Source organism: Dermatophagoides farinae, chromosome 1 (genome assembly GCF_024713945.1).
Source record: "Dermatophagoides farinae isolate YC_2012a chromosome 1, ASM2471394v1, whole genome shotgun sequence".
Lineage (NCBI taxonomy): Eukaryota > Metazoa > Arthropoda > Arachnida > Sarcoptiformes > Pyroglyphidae > Dermatophagoides > Dermatophagoides farinae.
The window spans coordinates 4,473,901-4,500,215 of record NC_134677.1 but is presented as its reverse complement, the minus strand read 5'-3'; the positions used below and the strand labels follow the sequence as shown (position 1 = coordinate 4,500,215).

Genomic DNA, 26,315 nt, shown 5'->3' with positions numbered 1-26,315 from the left:
TCAGTCTATTGTTCCTGGATTTTTTGATTCTAGTTTTCTGTTTTTTTTCGCCATTTCTTCCGTATATATTCGGCTATTTGGCTAATGAGACGTACCATGTATGTATACATAATGTAATGTGTTGTAGTCAGTGAAGCATTCATCATCATTCGAACAAATCAACAAAGATGATGAGATCTAGCCAGAAGCTATTATGTTTTTCTATTTTTTTCAATTCTTGATTGTTGTTAGTATTTATTTATATTAGGATGTTGGACCAAAGTACTGTGTGCCATTGGTACATCAACATTCTTCATCATCAACACTATCGTGGCCTGAATTTATTTTTGATCTTCCGGAATTTTTTTTTTTGAACCGAAAAACATCTTAAATGGTCAATCTGAGTAAATATTCTTATAAATAATGAAGACAGCTACTTCATCGAAAAAAAAATTTCAACTCTGATGGATGTTTTAATAGGAAACATCATTAATGGATAATTTGTGCAAAAATATATTGTTGAAACATCAAAAGAAAAAAAAATTTTCCCATTATTGATTCATCGATTAGTCGTTTAGGTTGTCAAAATAAGAGAATATAAAAAATTCTTCTTCACAACCTCTTTTGCAAAAAACAAAACAAAAAAAATTTAATGATTAATTTTTTAGGTACTTTTATTGGATAATGATGAAAGCTTTTAATGTACCTTATATGCGTTAATCGGTTAATTTATTCATACATCCATTCTGTAGATGATGATGGATCTAGGAAATAAAAAGACTCATAACATCAATGATGATTAAGAGAAGTGAAAAACATTCTTGTGGTTTTTACCACTATAATGTGATGTTTTATTCCTCGTTTGAAACGTTAAGTTTATTATTACTTTTTTTTGTCGATTTTGGATACGATCTATCGAAAAATGAAGCAAACTATTATAATAAAGACCTAAGATTGTTTAGGTTCAGTTTTTTAGTGGAAAAAAATAATAAAGTTCCTGCTATTTTTTTGTGAAGAAAAAAAAATGAAAAATAAATTTCAAAGCCTCAAATAAAAAGCACATACATCTCGTTTGTTGGATAATAACAGAAATAATGCTACCAACGGCATTCGTTTGAATGGATTCGTTTTTTTTTCGCTGGCTGATTTATACACTCTCTCTTTGTACTGTGTTCCGTAAAAGCACGATATTTGAGGTTCTAAATTGATGCGGCCATTTGTTCATCTTCATTGTTTTTTTTTGTTTCACTTTATTGTTTTTGGCATCATCATCATCATCATCTTGATTGTTGATTGTACAATGAACAAAATGTATGCATAAAACTGGTGTTTGATGTTCATTCTTTATTCTTAAAATTTTTTTCTCCTTTTTTTTGGTTAAAAGCCAAAACAGTTATTGTTTAAATTGGTTTGAAAGTTCAAAAAAATATCATCATACTAGCAGCGAGTAGAAAAAATTCGTTTATGAATTCATGAATTTTTTTTTCCATGAGTTGTTTCATTTCTTTTTTGTTTTTTACATCCGTGGATAAATGTGTATTTGACGTGGTGTATTTTATTTATATATCATCAGGCAGAAAATTAAAAACAAAAACAAAAAAAAACATGAAAATAGAAAAATAAAGACGTCCAACCGCGTGACCACGGTGAATTTATTTGTAAAGTCTGGCAATGATCATACGTATGTTATGTGTGAAAATGACATCAAAAAAAAAACAATCATCTATCATGCCGGAATTTATCGCCAAATGGTGAGGAAGAAAAAATCGAAAATTCTATTTCATAAAGAATTTTGATGTCACACTCACATCTACATCGTTCATAAACACATTTGCAACACTGTGGGTGGAAAACTTGAAAGTTTCAAAAAAAAAAAAAAAAATATCTCGATCATCAATTGGATCATTAATCACATTTATTGTTTGTATGGTTCGAGTGGATCTATGTGAATTTTTTTACGAGAGAGAAAAATTTTCTTCTAAATTCAGTATGACATTATTCTTTATTTTTTTTCTATTTTGGTCATTCATTCTTGTTGTTTATTTAGAATAATAGTATAAATTCTTATTAAAGATTAGATATAGATTTTTTTCCTGATCATTTTATGAATATTCTAGAAAATAGAATTTGTGTCATAATCACCTTCGCAAGTGAACATAACCTGATTGAATCTGCGATGAAATTTTTTTTTTCATATTGTCAACATTGAACATAGGGCATAAATCCGAACAAAAGATCCGGTGAATGAAAACGACAACAGAATTCGAAACCCAAATAATCAAACTAAAATAAAAATTACAATTGAACAAACAAACACACAACCAAATCTTACATGGAAGGATTAATACTGGAATTGAAAATATTGAAGCTCGATACACAGTACCACATACAAAAAGCCAACAAAAAAAATTGTCATTTTTTCAACGAATATTGTCATCATACGCTAGGCTTAATCTAGTCTATTTGTTTTTTTTTATAATTTTCTTTTATTTTTTTTCAAAAAAGATCCTATAGAGACTGAATAAATAACTGTATGATAAACATTTAGAAATAGAAAGCGTTTAAAAACATTGAGAAAACCAAATTTAAGAAAAAAAAATCCAAAATAATGATTCCGTTGAAGTGAAACTGTTTTTCGTTGAGGGTGATAGATAAAAAAGAAACCTTTGTGAAATTTTGACATGAAAAAAATTTTTTCCAAAAGAAAAACTAAGAAGATTTAATCTATTAGAGAATTGTGACCGAATTTGATCGATCTGATTGACATTAAGAATAGTGAACCAAAAAAAAAAAAAAGAAAATGACCAATTATCCAGCAGTAGCTAACAAATGAACAAAAAAAATAATAAATTGATTTAGAAACTAAATAAAAATAAAATGAAATAAAAGTTTTATTCTTGTTTTATTTTTGAAGAAATAAATTTTTTTTCCATCATCAAGGTTTTTATTAACAAAAAAAACTTTTTTTTCCATGTTACTTGATTAAATGAACAAAACAAACTAAAAGAGAATGATAATATAAGGGAATGGAAATCCATCGTATATCGTATGTTTGTCATGTTTTTTATAAGAGGTTCATATAAATGTTATTTGGTTACAGATTTGATTCCCTGTGAATGTATACATTACAGTAGATTCCAAATCAATAGAATGGATGATGGTTAGTAGTAGAAATTTAACAAATAAATTCGGGATCAATAACAAATAGTATTGTATGTGATGATGGCATGGATGTGATCATTATTTAGATGAAAATCCGTTAAATAAAGTTGGAATCGTATGACGTCGACCACCAATACAAAGACGAGTTTCGGATAAAAGTTTAGCGATACGTTTTTTGATTTGATCATAACGTTTTTTTACACATTTTTTTGGCTGTTTATGTGCAGTATCTTTGATGCAATTAAAGAAAATCTGTTCAAAACAAATATGAAAAGAAAAAAATGAGTGTAAATAGTGTTGAATATAAAAAATTAAAACATAAAACTAATGAACTTTAAATGAAATAGATAATAGATATTTACATCTCGAAGTACACATTCAAATTGTGTCATCTGTTGACTTTTCGGTGCATATAATCGAAGATAACGTTCAAAATTGGCCACTTTACGAAAACATTCTTTTGATGGACAAGCTAAATTTGAAAAAGACATAAATAATGTAAAAAAATTTTATTCAATAATCAAATTGTAAATCAATCAACTTACATTCATAACTACGATTGGTGGTTTGATTCATTCGATGATTCTCTCTATGAATTGGAAATAAATTGGAAAAATAAAGAGTAAACAAAAGAAAAAAAAATCAAATATTAATCATTTCTAAGCTTTGAATGAAAAACAGTTAAATTTTTATTATGATTAGAATTTCATCATTCAATCATTGAACACTTTTCCATTATTAATCTAAATGAAATAATAATTCCACTTGGTTCACTCATCCATAATAATAATAGAATCATCACAATCATTATCATTATGGAAAAATATAAATTCCGGAACTAATGCAATGATGAAACGGGAAAGAGAAAAAAAATAAACGATGCGAAATTGGCATCAAAATTTTCTTGAATAAAATAGAATAAAAGGAAAAGGAAATTTTTCCATTTTTGGATTCTTTTGTGTTCTGAATCATTGTCGAAGCGTTAATAACACAATAATAGATAAAATCGAATATTTTTTTCATATTTTTATTTCATTGTGTATGTTGTTTTTCTTTGTTATTGCATAGAATTCATTCGAATGAGAAGAACAATTCAATGAAAAAACAAAACAAAAACTGAAATAGAAATAGAAACAGAAAAACCAATGAAAATGTTCAAAAGACCAACTATGATAAAGGGTTGATTGCACAACATTTCCATCATATATCATATATCGGCAAAGTTATTTCTCATTTCAACTCTTTTTTCTTTTATTGTAGCAAAATGATAAAAAAAAATAGATTTCAGTATCATCATTGCTGAATCCCTGCTGTTTGAAAAACAGCACCGTTGAAACTTTTTTTTTTGGTTCAGTTTTGATTGAACAATTTTCATTCATATAATATAACGACCATAGGATGGCTTTATGTCAATAGTCGATCAAAAGATGGAACTTTTTTTTCTCATTTCACTATTTGAATCGTTTTATTTTGTTCAGTTTCATATCATCATTCAATTTGAATTTGAAGAACAAGGAGAAAAAGAAACAGTAGTTTTAATACAAGCCTGATATACAATTGAGGATGAATTGAAGCGAATGAGAGAAAGAAATTAAAAAAATTCCAGGAAACCAATATGAAAAAAAGAACACAACCAAATGGCAATTCATAGAGAATTTTATGCTTGGATATATAAGGGTAGCTATAAGATGAACTTGAAATAAAAACTAATGTTAGCGCCAAAAAAAACGACATGGAATCAGCAAAAGTCAAAACGACTAATCACATGAGATTTGGACATTGGAGCAAAAGAAAAAAGGAAAAAACATCAACGACACTTCTGTTTCAAATAATGTGCAAACATTGCTAATATTTATTCAACATGCAGATACCAGATCAAGAAACATGACCAGAAAAAGAGAGAAAAAATTCATGGTTAGGATAAAATTCGATTTATTCTTAAGAGAATCGTTAGGGAAAAATCTCTGTTATAATAGTTATGGTGTTCGTGGCAACAACAACAAAAAAAAACAAAAAAATCCTTGAATGACTTTTGTACGGATATGTCTTATGTTGTCTAAACGATGATTTTATATATGATTATAGTTATAATAATAATACAAAGTGTGAAAGCAGGAAAAAAAGTGATGACAACCAATAAACGAATACGATGAAAAAGGAAAAAATCAAAGCAATGAAGATTCATGTAATGAGCTAGGATCAAATCATCATCATCATCATCATCATTATCACCGCCGTATTTAATAGAATTACATTACCATTATCATCGATGAATAAAGCAATCGAAATAGAATTGTAAGCAAAAATGGATACAATAACCATTTTTCTCCTGTTTCGCCTGTTTTTCATTTTATATAAAAATTTCGATTTAGATTCTGCGGTGAAATTCCATTTCATCATCAATATATAATTATTTTGTTCAGATTGTATAGTAGAATTTTATTCCAAAAATGGTCATTCCCCATATTGACATTGATATGATTATAATCATAATCATCATTATTTTTTTTAGGTATAGCTATCAGCGGATAGTCATGATGTAAAGAATTTGCACGATCATGATCATTCGATATGATAAAATGTCACGTTCGGTCGAATTGAATCAAATTTTCAATTCCATTCTTATAACATAGAAACGTATGTCAATTTCTTTTATTTTGATCAGAAAAAAATTCATTTGTTGTGTGTGTGTGTGTCATACGATAATGTTCCCTTCATTATCATCATGGAAGAATCCATGTTGGTTGCGGGAAAAAACTTTTTTTTCCCATATGAATATTGGCCATTGGCAAAAAGATGTGATGCAAGCAAAAAAAACCAGTCTACATATGTATGACAGAATATCCTATCAGGAAATCTTCATCCTTGAAAATTGAGCAAAACTAAAGCAAAATAAAATTGAATATTGATTTGAATTTAAATTCAACAATATATATCGAATCCTAAAGCCATCGAAATTAAATCAAATACAAAGTCAAACTGTGTGTTTGATAAAAAACGAGAATGTTGCAATATTTTTGATTTTATTCAAACTTTTTCTTTAACATATATGTTAATAAATAAATAATGATTCAAACAATTTGGTGCGGAGAAAAAATCCGATTCCTTTTTTAAAAGAGAAAACCGATAGTCTTTTTTCATCGATACATATGAACATTGGGAATCCACGATGAATCGATAAAACAGTATTGTCTATCTATTTATCTACAAGTACAATAGGAATCTGAAAACTTTCAATGCGTTTTGCCTTAATGATTGGTGGCGGTTTAAATAGAGCGAACAATGATGAACCATAATCATAAGGAATGGAAATATCAAAATTGTTGAATGATGAAGAATAATGGAGAAAAAATGGTAAAAAAATTCGGCAAACAACAACGACAAAAAAAACAACAACTGTAAAACCGGAAAACCAGAAAAAAACCACAGACATAAACATGCACAAACAAACAAAATTGTAAAGAAAAGGAAAAAAATGCAGATCGCATTTCATAACATTCTTAATGGAACATCATACAGACATAGAATAAATCCTTCGTTTTTTCCATTTTGAAGAAAAAAAAATATTATTTCTCATCATTGAGATGAGACTCATTTTGATTTGCTTTTTTTCTGGTAAGCAAGAATTTTCTCTGACAAACCACCGAATCATACCATATATATAAAAAAAATATAAAAACTGTATTGCATCAAAATGAAATTAAATCTCATCTACACACACACATAACTGACAAAGCCGACCCTATCTAAATCATTCTACCGCGACATTCTACCAAATGGAAAAAATGGTTTCACTGGATGGAAATGAGAAAAAGGAGAGAGAAAATGTCAACTACATTTCTCATTCGTTTCAGTTCACAGTATACTAGTTAAGGAACCTTATGTGTCATGTCAATCTTTGACACATAAGCCATAGCCAACATAAACCTGCTGCTTCAATAATACTATTTTTTCTTCTTCACATCAAAGGAAATTGATTGCGTTTGCCATTTTTTTCCAACTTTCCTCATTCTTGTCCTTTCCTCATCAAAGTCCATAAACTTTCATCATCGGATACCACTTTGATATACATAGACATGGCCAGAGGGTTCCTTGATTCGACCAATTCTGATAAACCGGCAATAGACAAACATATAGAGATACTAGGCAAAAAAAAAATAAACATACAAACAGTGGACAAATATAGCAATCCGTTTTAACAACATTGGAATAGAAATTTAATTTTATCCAACCCAAATGTGTTTAAATTGTGATCGTTAGAAAAAAAAATTTCTAAATAAAATAATCATCTTGTGCACAGACACAACCACTTAGTGAAATGTGGATGGCGAAAAAAAATACAAAAAATATTTTGAAAAAAAATTGTGAAATAAATTTGCCTCTGGTCCTGTGTGTGGTAGTGGTGTACTGCATTCTTGGAAATTCATCCAAACGACCACGATACAAACACACACACACACACACACAAACACAAACATGAATTTTATTTCCAATGAATGTAATAAACATCGACGGCAAAGTGCAAAAAGAAGAAAAAAAAAGAATTTTCAATACCAAAAGAATTTAATTTAAAAAAAGGCTGACAGGAATTTTTTTTTTTTTTTTTTTGAAACACACATTGTACCATCAGGCCAACATAAATCGTTTCAATAATGATAAATATGTAAACAGAGAAATGTGTATAGATAAAGAAATTTCGTTTTACAGCATTGTAAATCTATCAACAACAACAAAAAAATCTTAGTTTCCCTATTTTTTTCCATTACAAATTCGTGACCAAAAAAATATAAAATATAAAATTGAATCAAGAAAATATCCAACAAATTGTATATTGGCTATTAGAAAAATGATTCCAACAACCTAATACAGGATCTACTGTGTGAACACGTAACATTTTGTAAAGGAAACTCGTGCCAAAATCAATATATTTACATAACATCATTTTCAAATAATCATGATCAATGAAAATTTTAGATTCAAACATTAGAGAAAAAAAATGCGAAAATCAAATTGATATTCACAGTAATACACCAGAATTATATAAAAAAAGATGAAAACAGGCCAAAAATTATTCATATTCAAACACCGCACCGAGAACATTAATGATGACAATAATTCTATATCAGGAATTCATAACCAGAAAAAAAACCAAATGGAAATGGAAACTTGAAATATAAAAAGAGAAAATAATTCTGAAAATCAAATCTCTTATCTTTACTATTCCATGTTTCTAATAATAATGTTGATATGTCCATAATGGAAAACCACTAACAGAAACAGGAAAAAACAACAACAAAAAAAAAGAAATAAAAGAAAACGAAACACATCATCATCAACATCATCATGCCACATTTTCATTTTCATCACCAGATCTGTTATCATCATTGTGCCCCGTTGTTTCATATCATTCATGGATTTTGCAACAAAAAAAAAAAAAAAAAAAAATAAAATGATTCTTTTATATTTTCTTTTGGATGAAATGTATAGAATTCGAAATTGAAGTTAGATCCAAGCATGAATGTGTAATTATACATTCTATGAAATTATATGCAGCCTACATGAACAAGGAAGATCATTCTTATGGCAGTATACAACAACAATGATCATCGTCATCATCATTATTATTATTGTTGTTGCTCAACTATATTCATAACGTACAATAACGTACAATTGTGAAGCGGTATAAGAAAAATTGAAACAATTTCAGGCTTTGATGATTCAATGAAATAACAAAAACTAAAAAGGTTTAAGACTTTGTCTAGGAAATGAAAAAAAAAATTAGCACTAAGCACTTACCGTGTCTGTCGATCCAAACTACTATTTTCACCATTGTCATTATGATTGTAGACAACATTTTCACTTTCAGGGAATATAAATAAATCTCGTTTTAATCTTCGATTCATGATTTTATGATTAACAATAACATCACGATGAGACATATAATGATGATGATGATGATTGTTTTGATCATCATAAGGAATATTCCGCCGACTGATCGTAACAGATTGATCATTTTTATCATTATAATTTGGTAGAATTCTGTTGTTGTTTAAATTTGAATCTTTCATATTTTCAGGCAAACAAAAGGCAACTTCGGATATGGAAAGATATGCAAAACATGCAATCATAAGGATGGTCATGATGATTGATAAATGTCGTTTCTGATAATGATCATGAAGATGATGATGATATTTGAATATAAAAGTCGTTGATGACGATGATGATATATTTTGGTCAGCTTTATAGAATTTTTTACAAAATCTTAATAATCGATATTTTTTTTGCCGAGCACCACTATCATCATCATCATCATCTAGACAATGATGAAGATGATGATAATACCAACATTTACCACTTAAAACCTTATTATTTGTCAATTCTTTTTGGCAAGACATTTTTTGAATAGTTGAGCAGTTTGTTGTTGTTGCCATCGATTATGATCGCAGCCTGAGCGAATAATAATAATATCGATCGATTTAACAATATAGGCGTATGATTTACTTAGATCAATTCGATCGATTACCAAGAACAAAATACATAAGAAGAACAAAAAAAAAGATGTCAAGATGGAAGCAAAAAGAATCCGGTTATGATCGCAATGATGATGATGACGGTTCAAGAAAAAAGAGCTACAAGAAAAAAAATGAAACAAAATAAAACAAAGATTTAGAAATCGATTCTATAAGTTAAAATTGAAAAGAATGATAATCATCATATGTCATAGTTTGCCATTGAAAAAATACAAACATACAAGTGGATGTTTTTTCAAAAGTTTACAAAACGAAATTCATGCCTATAAAACTACTACCAAATTAACCCGAAACACAACACTTGACTTAATATTTATGTAACTTTTTTTTTCACTATTTTCATGTGTTGTTGTGATTAGAGGAAATCGTTTTCAAATGTTCCAGATGAATGATATGAACAAATTAGAAGTGCATTTCAAATAACAAAGAAAAACGTCTCTAATTTATGAGCATCAGAATTATATATGGCCATACTCTGTATATATTTTTGGCTACAGAAAAAAAATATACAAGTGAAAAGCAACAACAACAACAGCAACAACTAAAGAAAAAAAATCTGTCAGCTAGAAGGGAGTAAAAGTAAACCAGAAAAAAATGTCTGGTTGAATTTTGAATATGAGCTTTGTATATTATTATTATTATTATTATATAATAAAAAATAAAACTAGACAAAAGTGTCGTGAAGAATTAATCGTAGTTAGTCATATAGAACATTTATATATAGAATTGGAAAAAAATAAGTAACGGAAAACACACACACACACACACTCAAAAGGAAAGATCCATTTTGAAAATACAATGTATAGATCATCAATTATTTTGTGGTACTAACGAACATTCACATTTATTTGACCTCGAGCAAAAAAAAAAAAAATATTTACCAAGAAATTCTAACTAGAATTCTGTTTTTTTCTCTTTCTCTCGAATACATCCAATATGATTACCGAATGAATGAATTGTATTCACTTGAATTCACTACTACTACCATTACTAAGCAAGTTGTTAATATTCTGGTTTCCGCATCTAAAAGTACGATACGGGTTTGACTATTATAACAATTATATAAATGAATTTGAGCAGTATGGGAAATAACCACCAATAAGTAGCCATCTTTTTTTTCAACAATTGAAGGGTGAAAAAAAATCGATTCTCACCATACCAGGCAACAAAAAGCATAAATAGCATTGGGGATAACGGGAAAACAAAAATTGTACATTAACGGTTTACATTAATTCAGCCAAAAAAAATTATCAATAATGAATGTTTGACTATTTTTTTTTTCTTTTGTTTAATAATTGATTGTAATTTTTTAAAATAAAAATTTTCATGCTCATTCATACGTAGGGTTCATAGGAATATTATATTAATTAATACAATAATAATTTTCATTTTAGGGGCTATCCATCTAATCGTTATATACATTGAAAATTAAAGATTGATGAATACTAACAATAATAGTGTCGGGTATCGCAAATAAACAAACACACATATATGAAGTATATGTTTGTGAATGAGTGAAAAAAAAACAATAGAAAATTCCATTTGATTCGCATGTTAAATTAGGCATGTTGTTGACTTTTCCAGTAAACACACAAAAAAACGATATCTGTATGTTGGCCATTATTTTATTAAATACGCTAACTTTGCAAATACCAACAACAAAAACAAAAAAAAAGAGAGAGAAATCAAGTTTCGGAATGAATGGAACGAGAATCGAAAAAAATTGAACAGAAAAAAATGGACAGAATCGAACCCAAAAAATAAGAGGAAAAAACCAAACAGCTGGTTCAGCGAAAACAAAAAAAAAAGTTTGATTTGAACCATATTTCTGGTTACTTGATTCTAGTCTCATTGGATTACAAGCCTTAAAAAACGTATTTGTGTGTAGCATATCTTCATATAATGATGATGATGGAATATAAATGGGTTCACGAAATGTCCACATTTTTTCCAATTGGTTTACACAAAACAATGATATGAATCAAATATTGAAAATTAAAAATATGGCTGAAATAAAAAAGTCATCATCACATCAAGTGAGCGAACAAACTTTTCAAAAAAATTTGTACAATTATTTACCAAAATAAAAATTATCGATTGTCTATGAATCGTTTAATCGATTTTCTTTACTGTTTTGTATACGATCATTCAATATTAATTAATTCATTCAATCAATTAACAGATTAAAGTTTTCTTTCTGGATATTCTTCGGAGCTAAATTTTTTGGAGTAATCATCAAATTCAAAGACTCTAAAACTAACGGAAAAGACTGAATAATGTTCACGAAAATAAAAATTCTCTACCAAACAGTGATATTGAATTTCAACCAAAAGAAAGTGAATCACAAATTTCATTCTCACATAACACACACACAGTTATCGTTTGGTCATCTTCTTGTGCTGTAATTCAATCCACAATAAACACATGATAATTTAGTGTCAAGAAGAATTCCCACCGAAAAAAACGTTCCATAAAGCTAAATATTGTTCGAAATGTTTGAAGCAATTCAAAATTGATCTGAAAAAAATGTTTGTATGTTCATTTATGACAATTGAAAATTGATATTTTCTATCCACAGATATGGATCCATATTTCAACATACACAAATAAATCTATAAATATGATCTGGCATTCCTTTCAGCGCAACTTCCATATCTTTATCGATAACCATAAAAATTCAATTCATCGATTTTTGTTACTTTTCATTTTTCTCCAACATTTACTGTCTACAATATTGTTCTCAGCAATTTTATCATTCAGACTTGATCAATCGAAATCGGTCCCGATAGTTAGAAAATATGAAATTCATATGAAATAAATAAAATACGTTTGAAATCAAATGTTTATCGTCAATAATGTAATGGAAGCGATTATGATCAAAGAAACTAATGGCATAGTTTTTCACTATTTTCGATGCGAATTGTTATGATTATAAAGATGATCTTTTTCTATTTTCTTGTTCACAAGATAGATAAGTCGCTAGAGCCCTATTCAAATGAAACTATATTCCAGATACAATTCTATGGAAAAAACAATGAAACAAAAATCTGAAATTTTTTTATTTTACATGAAAGTATGAATCTTGAGTGTGTAGAAAAATTTTCGAGAAAGCACACTCGTATATCATAAGTAACACAAACACACGCACGCATAGAAAATGTGTATAGTATGGTAAGAAAGAATCGTAACAAAAAAAAAGTTTGATTAAGATAATGGCAGAGGTTTTTTTTTGGCCAGGCCTTTATTTTAATGAATAAAATAATGTTGGACATTGACTGAGTGTTTTATATAAGACAATGACTTTCATCATCATCTAAAAGATAAGTGCATTGTACTGGCACTTTTTTCTAGAGAATCCGAATTATGCCGAACTTTAATGGCTGCAACTTTAGATTCAATGTCCATCTGGGGAATCATCATTGTTCGAAATCAGCTGCTTTAGCCGTATACACCCGAAAATATTTGTATACAAGACATTTAGAATAGTAGCGTTACGGAAACAATCATAAATTGACCAGCTTCAGCTTGATCATTATGATCATCATCATCATCATCATCATCAAGTTCAAATTTATTTTTCAAGAGTTTAGAATATTCACAAAAGCAAAAAAGAAAATAAATTTTTTTCCACTTTATGCACCCATCCCGTAATCAATGAAAATATTTAGCTTTACGAATAACGTATGTTGTTGATATATAATGATTATGATCATTATTCTTTTTTGATGATGACCGATTATGGTCAAATGGTTTTACATTTTTTTTTCATTTACTCTTTATATATTTGTATAGAAGTTTTAAATCGATGTGGATTAGATGAATTGCCATTGATCAAACAAGTAGCACAAACCATTTCTCATAGAAATTTCAAAAATTTATTTTCGACCTGAACAACATATAACAATAACGACAAAAAAAATCTATTTACCAATTCGAATGAAAGTAAAAAAAAACAAATAAAGATGATGCTTATTGGCTAGGAAAAATAGTTTTCATTGATGGACCTAAATAGCAATGAAAGAATGGATAAATGGCATAGGATATAGATGAAAATAAAAAGTTTCAAGAATTTCTCATCAAAGAATAGCCAAAATGTAACTGTAACTATAACTATATCCCTGTTATCTATCGCATCATTGCACACACATATTAAGTATCTCTGATAATGTTTCTGTTGTTTTTTAATGAAAAGATTAATTGAAGCGAAAGATATCCACATAAACATACACAATAACCTAGAATGGGTCATCATCATTGTAGTTGCTAAAATGTCCATGATGATAGAGACAACAATATATGGTCGTCATCAACATCATCATACAATTCTGTCCAACACCAAAAAAAATGAGAAAATCAAACAAAAAAAAAACGAAATGGAAACTCATGGAATTGTGTGTGTGTGTATGTGCTTGTATAGAATGTTAGTGGTGATTCATTCAACTCTATTTTAGAGTTCCATTTGGGTTCATGTTACAGATTCGGTTAGATTCATATAATATAATGAATGATTGGATATAGCTATGCTGATTGCCATTGACCATTTAATAATAATAAAGGTAATGATGATGATAATAATGGCTATATGCAATCTATATATTCGAATAATGATTTTTGTATCGTATACAAAAAATACAAAATTTGAAGCAAAAAAAATTGAATGAACAAAAAAAAAATACTTTTCGAATGAGAATTATGGTCACTTTCAAAAAACACTATTCACGAATACCAATGAATGCTATTTGTTCGGGATTTTGATATTTAATTGTTTCGATTGATTCATTGCATCGTATATATAGTTAGATTCTTCTTTTCACTATTTACAATTTAAGAATAAATTTTGATTCAATTGTCGCAACACACATAAATTATATCAATTCAATTAAGGTTCTATCATTGTATTCAATAGCCATATGGTCACTTAGAATGATGATCACAATGAGCTCAGGAACATACTGAATGAAAAATAGAGCAGTATCGGTAATAAATTGATGAAAATTGTAAAAAAAAATTAAAAGGGCAAGAAACTATCAATACATTGAAATTCTAATTCTAAAATCTAAACAAATGTACACAACAAAATAAATACATGAATTTGACCTGTCAAAACGTCATATGTCATGAGTTACAAAGATCGTATCGATCTATTGATTCTATTGTTGTGTATAGAAAATTAGAAAAAACGCCCAACTATCATATACTAGGTTTGTAGCGTGTGTGTGTGTTTCTGAACAATATTGGGATCTTACACTAATTGACATCGTCAATAAGTATAGTTACAGTACTGATATTTTTTCGGTGGTCAGGTCTATTTGGAGCAGATCATTGCGGCTATCATTACATACATTGATTATATGTGGCAACCAAGGAAAAAAACATTGATATTTGATAGGAAAATGAATTGAAAATGTCAGAATTTGACAGCGAATTTCTGAATGAATGTACAGTGATGATAAACCTATGGATATTTCATATTCGTTTCTTTTTTTTCCTAGTTGCTTGATCAGTTGCTAGTTTTTTGAGGTTCGTACAAGCTTACTTGTTTTTTGTATTAATTTAGCATAACCAATTGCTGTGTTGCTTAATCTCTGGCCATATTCATTAAATCAAGTTTAATTTATATGAATTCTCTGTTGTTTGTCATTGTATTTTCTGCCTAATATTCTGGAAGCTAATTTTATAGAAATACAAAAATAGGCCCTCATATACGACTATGCAATTGTAATAGAATGCCTATGGGGCTTTATATCCTCTTTGGGCAATCAATCATTCTCAAATTTTTTTTGTTGGTATGAGTGTATGGTGTGTTTAATAAAATTATCACAAAAACAAATATTCACAATGAACAAACAAAATAGTGAAACAAAAACAAGTCAATAGCCAGCGATAAATTATCATTCGTTTTATCCAAGCCATTCAACTTATAAATATTGGGCTCCAACTGTTGACGAACAAATGAAAAAGAATTATTTTTCATAACAATTCAGATGTTTTTACATTTTTTTTCGTATAGGATTTGATCTAAGCCCAAGATTCGTTGTTCAGAATCATTTCTCAATGCATTAGCATAACAAAGCAATTCATTTTCATCCTTGGATATATTTTTTTTTTTTTTGTACACAATACATTTGAAAAACAATGAAATTATTTGCATAAAACACAATGAAACTGTATTAATTAATATAAAGAGTGAATATTTCAAAAAAAAACAATTAGCCATTTTCTAGGTCAAAATTTTGTTGAGAAAATTTGCTACAATAAAGCGGATGTAGATTAACAAATTTTTTTTCTTAAATTTTACATTGAATAAAATAGAAAGATTTTACCAGAATGAATTGAAAATCAAATCCACTTTCACAATGACACAAATATTGACAAAAAAAAAATAGACAAAATGAATGTGAATCGATGAATGAATATGGCAGAAATGATTAGAATAAATTGAAAACAAACTTTTAGGATTGAAGAAAAAAAATCTAGTCTTTTTTTCTACATCGCCATATAAATCTACAGAAACGGTAATTCAGTTTGATGATTTGGATTTGAAGAAAAGGCAAGCATACAGATTATGCATAAAGGATTGATTTGCATAAAAACAAACTGCATACTGTTTATTATGATTCTATCAATGTTTTGAATGCCGAAAGAAATTACTGTCAAACTAAACATTCTCAAAAAATGGAAAAAAACTGATGTTCAGTTGAAAGTGCCAAATGTTTTCGCTGTTTATTCTTGGTAGCAAAATCTTATCTAGATAGATTAGTCTAGTTATATTTGTATGTATATTTGAATTGTGGATTCTATTTTTTTGCATTTGCAAAGAAAAGTGAAAATAAAAAACAAACATAAAAAAATAAAAGAATAAAATTGCCAATGCATTTTGTCATTTTGCTTCTGGTAATAGCATTATATATCCCAAATCAGAAAAAGATGAATGTAAAAGAAAACAAAAAAAACCAGATCGAATAGAATTCAAGTGGTACAGAATATAGAAAATTCATTCAATCTATAACCATAATACAAAGACACTACTGGAAATAAAACTGGAGTAAAAGAAAAGAAATTTGCATAAGAAATTTGGAAAAGTGTAAGAAGAAATAAATCTCAAATTGTAGAAAATATAAGAAAAATAACTAGCATTACAGTATTCAACTATAAACAGAATTAGAAGAATGTGAAAACCAACACACGAGAATTAGAACGAAAAAACAAGCCGAAATTTGGATTAAATCAACATAGTGTGTATTTGTGAATGAATTAAAGAATGGATTTATTGAATGGAATTGCTAGCACGAACAAACAAACAAAAACAAATCATATACACTTATAAAGCTCGTACATAGAAAATAGCTTGTATGTTAAATTATTTTTCAATTCTGTTTCATTCTTTGGTTGATTTCAAAGTTCTATTCGTTTGTATGTTTGTCTTGTTTCTCATTGTCTTGGGTAACAAAAACAACAACACACCAATCAGACTAATGTTTTTTATGCTCATTTTCACTTGATTTGAAAAGAAAACTAGAAAAAAATCATCGACAGTACATTAGAGTAGATCAATTGCTAGGAATAGGGCACGATGAAAAAAAAAATTAGCGAAACAAACAGAAATGAAACTTTCTAGCGTATTTCATAGCTATGATATGAGGCTGAATAAAAGTGAGAAATCAAGAAGTAAGTCTAAAGTTTTTGTTTCACGTCGAGACGAATAAAAATTGAAAAGTTTTTGAGCACATTCATTTATCAATTCATCACAACACGTTGGTTACTGGATCAAAATTACTTGCTAAAAATCTAAAAGTACCAAAACAAACCATTGGAAAAAAATTAAATTCATTTTTCTATATTTTTCATTTCTTTTGTCGCTTCTTTTCATTTATATTTCATCATCATCATATATAGAACACACCATATCCGAAATTTTTCTCTCTGTACAAATCTGAAATGAATTTTAAAGTTTTCCTTTTTCTGTCATCAAATTTTCTCCAAAATTTTTTTAAAAAAATTATTAGATTTCAAATGAATCTCACGGAATAAAAGAATCTGGTCTTTTTTCATTTTTGTTTGATTGAAAAACAAATCACGATTTTTATTCTTGGTTCATTTATGATAATGACAATTGTCGATTGTCACCAAATGTGTTACCAGCACAAAGAAAACATCTTAGTTGATGACAGAGAATACATATTTGATCGATCAGGTTTGGTATATTGATTAGATAATATGACGACAATCATGCTATCATAATGATATGGATTTTAATATTCAGTGAACCATATACAAAGATAGAGATGATAATATATGCAAATTACGTGAGAGATAGAGTGCGTGCCTTTGGTTCTATATAAATATAAAAAAGGCTTCATTATTATTAATGGACATTAATATTAGGGTTGCTATCATATATCGTATATCCGAATGAGAAAAAAAAGCGGAAATAATAATTTCCATTTCGAAATTCATAAAATTAAATTTTTCTCATGAGAACCAACAAAACAAAGTTTGGCAAAAAAAATAGAAGAAATAAAAACACCCGGAGAATTAAAATTAAAAATAACTATTGGTAAAAAAATTAATTCCAGTAGCAGCAGAAAAAACTCCAGTTCCATGGATGCGAATCTTATTTTCGAGAAATGAGAATCAAAAAAACTTCTCTTTTTTTCTGCTAAGCCGATTTTTGCTTACACTTTCTCGTTTTCCATGTAATTGTCGCTGGAATCTTTTCATTCACTTTGAAATATAGTTAGTTTACATAGTCAAGTTATATTCTATTCTTTCATGCACAATTAATTTGTTTGAATGTGAGGTTTACATTTCTATGCTAAATTTTGAGACCAGACAACGAAAAAAAAACAAATTATCCTTATGGGTCAAGAGTGTCCATTAGCAAAAAAAAACTAAATTAAAGTAGTTGGTATAGATGAACAAAAAAAAATTGTTCAACTCTTGTGTCTCTTTCTTCTTGATTCTAACAACAATATTGGCTCAAATTTTTCTCCCTTTTTCAGTGAATAATTAGAGTTTCGTGTGCAAACACAAAACATGTGAAAAAAACTTTGGTTTAACTTTGGTAAAACAGTATTTGATATGAATTTAATAAAGATTTATGCCTGACCATTGTATGTAATGCTGTTTTTACTGAATAAAGAGAAAAAATGTCATCATTTGTCATTTCGTGCAATGCGAAAAACTTTTTGTTCCAGGACAAACTAAACATATGGAATCATAACGTTGCTAAGAAACATGGACAATGACAAATGACTGTAAATCGAATTCAGTTAGTGTATTCTGATTGTGAAAATCAAAAAGTAATAATATGATCAACAGCTCACAAACGAATATTTTTTACGGGTTTTACGTTCGATAATTGTAAAATGATTACCATTGTTTCATATTGTTGACGTTCTAAAATTCTTTATCGTTTATAAATGAATCGATCTACGAAAAGAAACGAGAATTGTTTTGAAATTAAAATTCAATTCATAGTCGGCATCTAACCATATCTATGGATACGGTTGAATAGTTTTGATTTGTTTGCCAATCCAATTGATTGTTTGGCAGGATTGTGAAACTGAATCTGAAAAATTCTTAAATAACATTTAACATCACTCTATTCCCATTTATTCATTAAAATCATTCAATTCCAATAAAAATGATTTTTTTTCTCTTGAATTAATTATGGTATCCGATTAATATTTGTAGAAAAATAAATCTTTTCAATAGAAATCTACCACAGCGATGATAAAAATCAAATGACAACCAAAAATTGAAAAAAACCGTCAAAACAAGGCATACAAAATTTTTCTATTTTTATATTATGAAAAAAATGTCAACCAAAATGTCTGTTTTTGTTGTCTCTTTTCAATAATATTTTTTTTGTTGAATTTAATCAAATTTATTTCATGATAGAATCACTCAACTGACTGACCACTATAACAAATGCTTCTAAAACAACGGTTTGTACAGAACAAAATCTAATTCAGATGAAAAATTTTATCAGAAAAATAAAATCAGAATATATTATCTAAACATCCGGCAAAATAAAATAAAAAAAAATTAAATATAAACGAAAAACATTGGTGACAACTCAAGATATAATCAATGTCTTGACAATTGCAAATGAAAAAAAAAAGATATCTTATTATTGATTATCATCATTTTTAAGTGTTATTAAATGTATATGATTATCGGAAGTGACATGACAATAATACATTCTTATAATTGATTGTAATTGTTTGGTTAACGTAAATTAAAAATTTAACATGAAAATAAGTATTGGATTGAAAATAAAGTACATATTGTGATATTATTGAATAGATAAAAAATTTTATCATCATTGTTGGCCGGGCGGAAATGGGTTTGATTTTTTTTCGAAAAGGGAAAAATGATGAAAAAAAAATATAAACAAGTTATAATCATTAAATGATTTCTTTTCCATAATATTAAAAAAAAAATTGAAACTAATTGGAACATGTACCCACACATGTAGAGTGTGACTAAGATTAACTTAATTCTTAGGATTATCGGTACATGAACAATGATTATGAGGAGGAGAATAATCATTGTCTGTGTGTGAACGGAAATCAAATTGCTAATAAACAAAGTGAAAATAAAAAATGATAAAAATAAAAATTATCCAAATATTTTCCGGAACGTGTTTAGAGCCAAAAAAAAAACAATAGAACTGCTAGGAAAAGAAAAGAAGCATTATGTAGTGACATTTAATTAACAAAACAAAACAAAATGACAAAGTGAATTATGCAGTAAGAGAAAAAAAATCCAAATCAAAACAATGGAAACAATGGAAAAACAAATATTAATTTTCATAGTTGATCGTGGATTTTTTAGTATATTATCGCCTCTTTTTTTCGCTGGAATACAGGATTGAATATATTGAATTTTATTTCATTGTTCAAATGATTACAATGCAATTTTTTTATGATGTTAAACGGAAGTATGTAGATAATCAATAATAGTCAATAAACAATTATCAGACAATTAATGCCAAATACAAGTTAGTATTTTTTCTATTTCTGATATTATATAACATATATAACAAAGATACGAAAGATTCGATTTTCGAATGAAAAAAAAAAAAAAACAGAATCTCATCAATAAAATGAACATAACTAATAATGATGATAATGGTAATACTTTGTGTGAAAAAAGACTAATAACAGCAATAAAAATAATAATGATAAAGGCAAGAAACTTTGCGGATGAATTAGTCACTTTCCTTTGGGAGCTCAAATTTGTATCTAAATCATACAACAACAACAAAAAAAAACACGGGCAGATTAATTTGGAACTTCAACTAATGAAAAGAAATGTTTACGATATTTTACTTGAAAAAATACAGACTTTGAACAAAAGAATAATTGATATGTGTGGTAGCATGAAACATAAATCGGGGAATGAAGAAAAAATTTGTTAAGAATTTTTTTTTGGTTAATTAAAAACATGACTAGCAAAAGTGATATCAAATTCGACATCATCTTGTGATAAATAACAATAGACCAAGCGTGAAAATGATAAACAAAATATTGTTTTGTTTGATTTGTGTGATTATGATGGTGATAATGAAAGTAGCTAAAAGATAATGAAGAAATAAGGATTCGGTATATAGAATAAAATAAAATTTTCATCAGACCGTATTTATAATTCAAGATGCGAATACATCAATGATGATGATGATCATCATCACTTTGTCAGAATCGAAACATGTCTAATTCAATTTATATAATAATCAAAAGAATAAGCTTGTACGTGGTTAAGTCCCATCATTTCGATTCGTATATGGACGTGTCCAAAATTGTTCATATACACATTTTGTTAGACTGCTTTTTGATGTTCGGATAACAACTTTCATATAAAACGAAATTTCGAGTTAGTTGGATTTTCGTAAATATCCGTCATGAACAAACAAGTAAATACACACACACACACACAATATGACATAGCACACATGTATTTGGTTTGATTTGGATTTTTCCAAAAAAAAATATTACACACACAGAATAACATCATTATTATTATTAAGGAAAATAATAATCGATATGGTTAAGCTTATATTGATATTGAATTATATTATCTAGTATTGTAAGATAATATCTGGACCAATATATGTCGTTATACAGATCTATCCCCTTCTTTCAAATGAACATCTAATCTTGGCCATGATGATTATGATTATGATGACTAGATGGTCGACGTCCTTTTGCTTACCACCATTCATTCACAAATATATGGATGGCCCTGTATGTTTGATCAACATCATCATCATCATGATCCTGAATTCAGGATCGTCATCGTCAAATCCCTTGCGAACTTGCTAATGTTACATCCATATACATAATGTGTGTGTGTGTGTGGGCATTACATACTAAACAATGAAAACAATGAAAATTTCAATCTGATCTGAAAGCTGATCACACACATTCAGGAGAAGGATCAGGAGAGGAAAAAAAATGAAAAGTTCCAAAACAAAAACTGAGCTCAAATGTACACATGGGGTATTCAAAAGAAGCAAAACAAAACAAAACAAAAAAAATACTACAACAGCTCTGTGATAACAGAAGCATTCATTCATTCATGTTTTTGCTTCTTTGATGCACATAACACTGATGATGGAACTAGACGAATAGAGCAGAAAAAATTCTGGCCAGATTTTTTGAAACAGCCGGGTTCCATCAACAAAAACAACAGAAGTTATTGGAATTGTTCCAATGATATGCAATTACGCGATACGATAATCTTTTGAGTATTCTTTCTACATAAAACCACCACCACCACCACCCCGAAAAAAAGATCGTAGATTATATGAAATGAAACGCGTGTCTGGATGAATTTTTTTTCTCATTTACTAAACCATTCAACACACACACACACACATCATATTCGCTTTTTCAGATTCTGCTATTCTATCAAATCTGGCATAGAAGATTTGTGAAATCATTTTTTTTCAAGTTTCAATTTTTCTTATTCACTTCACATTCGGCTTTTAGCTTATTAGGTTATTATATGTTTTGGGGTCCAAATACACGCACATATGAAGAAAGTTTTTTCCTACTGGAACTTTGAAAATGATATGTAAACAGTGTTTGCATGTGCAAGCACGCAATATACATCATTATTAACTATAAATAAATGTGTAAGTTTATGTGTGCTAAATGTTAGGTTTCGACATTCAAAATGACGATAAATTCAAGTCGATAAATTATGAATATGTCTCCTCTCCATCTCTTTCTAGCATTCACTAATTTTTTTTTGAATGTCTTATTCAAGTATTCAGGAAAATCAGAACAAGAAAAAAAAAATATAAATCGAATCGATAGAATTCGACACATGTTCCTCCAAATCTTCAAACACACGGACAAAAATAGCGGTTATGACAGTGTCATGCTGTGTGTGTATGAATGTAATTTATAATTTTTTTTATCAAGCTAAAAAATTGAATATTATCATTGTCGAGAATAAAATCAAAGAAAATATGTGAAATTCAAACGAAATAAACGATATAAAAATTACTGACTCGAATCGAATATTTGTAAGAATAATATAATTGTGTAAATGAACCAAAAAAAATCAAAAAACATAACATACCTTAATTAAATGCAAAGAACAAAATTCCAGATAAATTATTGTAGAATGATATGATTTCATTTAATTCAAAAAATGAGCTTCTTTTTTTTGTTTTGTATGTTTCAATAAAAAATTTCACATTCTTTTGTTGTATTTGAATTAGTCACAATCTTGACAGTTTTTTTTTGTAGAAACTAAAAACAATCAACAAGAATAAATGTCAGATTTTTTGTTTTTGCGCGAAAAGAAAGAACACACTAATTTCATGAAACCACAGTTGTATGACTGAAATGGTTGAGAACCAAATTGAAAATGATAAAGAATTTTGTGACTATATGAGATTGTTAGCGTAAATTTAAAACAGATCCATGCCCATACATATATTGTAGTCGTCCATACGAATGTGTTGAGCAAAATAAACGAGAAACCAAATTCAGCAAATGTTGTAGCTGTAAAATCGGTATTATATATAGCTAGTCACATAAAGGCTGAGAATACAGATTCTTTATGACTCAACTTCCTATGGTTCAATTTACCATATATAACTGTGGAACATTTTGTTTTATGTTTATCTACAATGATGGTTTCGATTTGCTTGTGTATGTTGATGAACAATCCAACAGGCTCTAAAAAAAGTACACATCTTAGTCAGATAGTATTTTCAAAAAAAATGGGAATATAAAACCACTGTATAAAATATTATCAATGTAAGATGAATCATCATGAGTTTAGAGAAAAAAAAATTGGTGTTTCCAACAATTATACAATTGTATTATGTATAACAAGTCCAGCCCATAGCATATACAAAAACTATTTTTTTATTATTATTGTTACCACGAGTAACCAGAAAATGTGTTTGGTTGTGATTATGACCCCTTAAGCAATGTAAAAGACAAACTGCCATCATTGTTGTTTACGTAGGGTGAAAGAGAAAGATTTCCAAAGAATTGTCCTTGTATTCACCACACAACAGTCACACACACACACAAACACTTAAACGTTTTTAGCGATCTGAATGAATGAATAGGAAAATTTTTCTTGGAATACGTAGAAAAGAAAAATGAAAAAAAAATCAAATGAGGCCAAACCAACAAATAAGAAAGGAAGATTAACTTTTTCCAAGAAAGCTGTGTGGTCAAATGCAAACCGTTGCAGGTAGGAGAAAAAAATTTAAAAATAAATATGCATCTTTGAAATGAAAATTTTTTAAATTGAGAAAAAAAATTTTGAATGAAACGACAAAGAAACGAGATCAATTTTATCGATTTTTTTTCCTTTTTCTTTGTTTTTTTGGTTCACAAGTTTTTTTCTAATTGATTAGTCGAAAGATTTCAGTTTTATTTGGCCTTCTGCAATTGTGTGTGTGTGTGTGTCTAACCGACTTGAAATTCAACCGAATTCTGTTTGCTAAATGAAAAAAAAAGTTTAAAAAGTCCCAATGAAATGTGAAAAAGCTTTCAAAATTTGTGATTTTTTTTTGTTTCGAATGGCAAAAAAAATTGGTTTCAATTTTTAATGATGTTTTTTTTCAATTCATTGAGAAATGAAAACGGAAAAAGAAATGACGATCGATAGTCGGGTAGTAGCTTCAAGGAACGAAAAAAAAAAATCTCTATACATCTGCCAAGATTCATCGATGATCATAATGATGAAGAATATTTCATTATCAGCCGTTTTTTTTTCATCGTCATTAAGGGTCATATTTTTTGCTTTATATTAGTTTTTGCTATAGTTTCGTATATATTGAAATTATACCAATTGACAGTTTGAAAAGAAAGCGATGGACCGCCATAAGTGTCACCTTTCGGCAGAATAATAAAAACATTTAAAACCACTTTCAAACCAAAACACTAGATGACGCGTCGACGTCAGAAAAAATTTGAATAAATTGTTCAAGATTTAAAAAAAACATTTTCTGATAAACATTTTGATTCGTATTTTAAATTCTCATTGTTCAAATTTAAAATTCTGTCTTTTCCCATTACCCTTGAAGCCAAAGAAAAGATAGAAAGAATAATTTTTCTTTTTTTTTGTTTTTGTTTTTATAACAAATGTATTATGTTGATGGAATCTTTTTCTGGAAATTAATTCAACATGACGAATTTTGTTTCTCACATCTCATTCGATAGTATTATCAAAACAAAAATTCATCCCTATAGGGATAATGAATAATATTGATAGGAAAGAGAAATACATTTTTCAATCATGATCAATGATGATGAGCAAATCCAACAAAAAAGATGGATGGATAAATAATAGTTTATATTTGGATTCAACAATATTTGATATGATAAAAAAAAACTCATTTCTCATTGATTGAATAACCAATAGATATTGATCATTGTCATCATTTTTTGCATAGTTTGTTATTTCTCATTTTTTTTTCACCACAATGTTTGCTCATACTCATTGCATTATATCAACTTGTTAGCTGAACTTTTTTTTTCATCGTCCGCTATCTGGTTGAATTTGTTATTCTGTTATATGATGACTACTATTTTTTATTTTTTTTTTTTTTTTTTTTTTTTTTTTTTTTTTTTGCTAACCATGTAATCACTTGGATCAATGTGACTAGAATGTTGATTAAAACAGAAAAAACATTGTCCAGTTACTAAACTTGTTTAGTATTGTAATTCCAATACACAATGGTATATTGTGATTTGAAACATCATAGATATGAATTGTATGAAATTGTATCATTGAAACGTAAAATGAAAATTTAAATTTTTCACATCCCATTACAATTTTTATTCTTGGAACCATTATCAAAGACATTTGTTTGTAAATAAAAAAAGGTTTGTCTTATTTGACACAAATGATAATATTGATTTGAAATGTACAGAAAAAAAAACAAATAAATGACAAAGGAGAAAAAAAACGAATATCTAAATGAGAAAAAAAAGGATCGATTCGAATAACATTATCAACCATCAAATTGTATGTATGTATGTATGTGTGTGTGTGTGTGTGTATGGAATGATTTATTCAATTACTTTTCTCTCTTCACTACATCTTGGTTATTATTCAATTCATTCCAGTAACAATCCATTTTCGCCAAACGCATTTGAA

At 28.1% G+C, this 26,315-nt stretch overlaps 1 protein-coding gene across 2 annotated transcripts; it reads right to left on the bottom strand.

Annotated features, from left to right (window-relative positions):
• Positions 1–2,868: 2,868 nt before the first annotated feature.
• On the bottom strand, positions 2,869–23,741 carry LOC124491575 (uncharacterized). Of its 2 annotated transcripts, none has more exons than XM_047054246.2 (5): positions 23,268–23,741; positions 8,938–9,770; positions 3,687–3,730; positions 3,504–3,613; positions 2,869–3,393 (listed from the first exon to the last, which is right to left on the bottom strand). In XM_047054246.2, the coding sequence occupies exons 2-5, from the start codon at positions 9,570–9,572 to the stop codon at positions 3,220–3,222; spliced, it is 963 nt and encodes a 320-aa protein (XP_046910202.2). In that variant the 5' UTR covers positions 9,573–9,770; positions 23,268–23,741; the 3' UTR covers positions 2,869–3,219. The 2 variants fall into 2 exon arrangements, with proteins under 2 accessions (XP_046910202.2, XP_075591346.1); XM_075735231.1 differs by lacking the exon at positions 23,268–23,741 and adding an exon at positions 9,893–9,958.
• Positions 23,742–26,315: the final 2,574 nt, after the last annotated feature.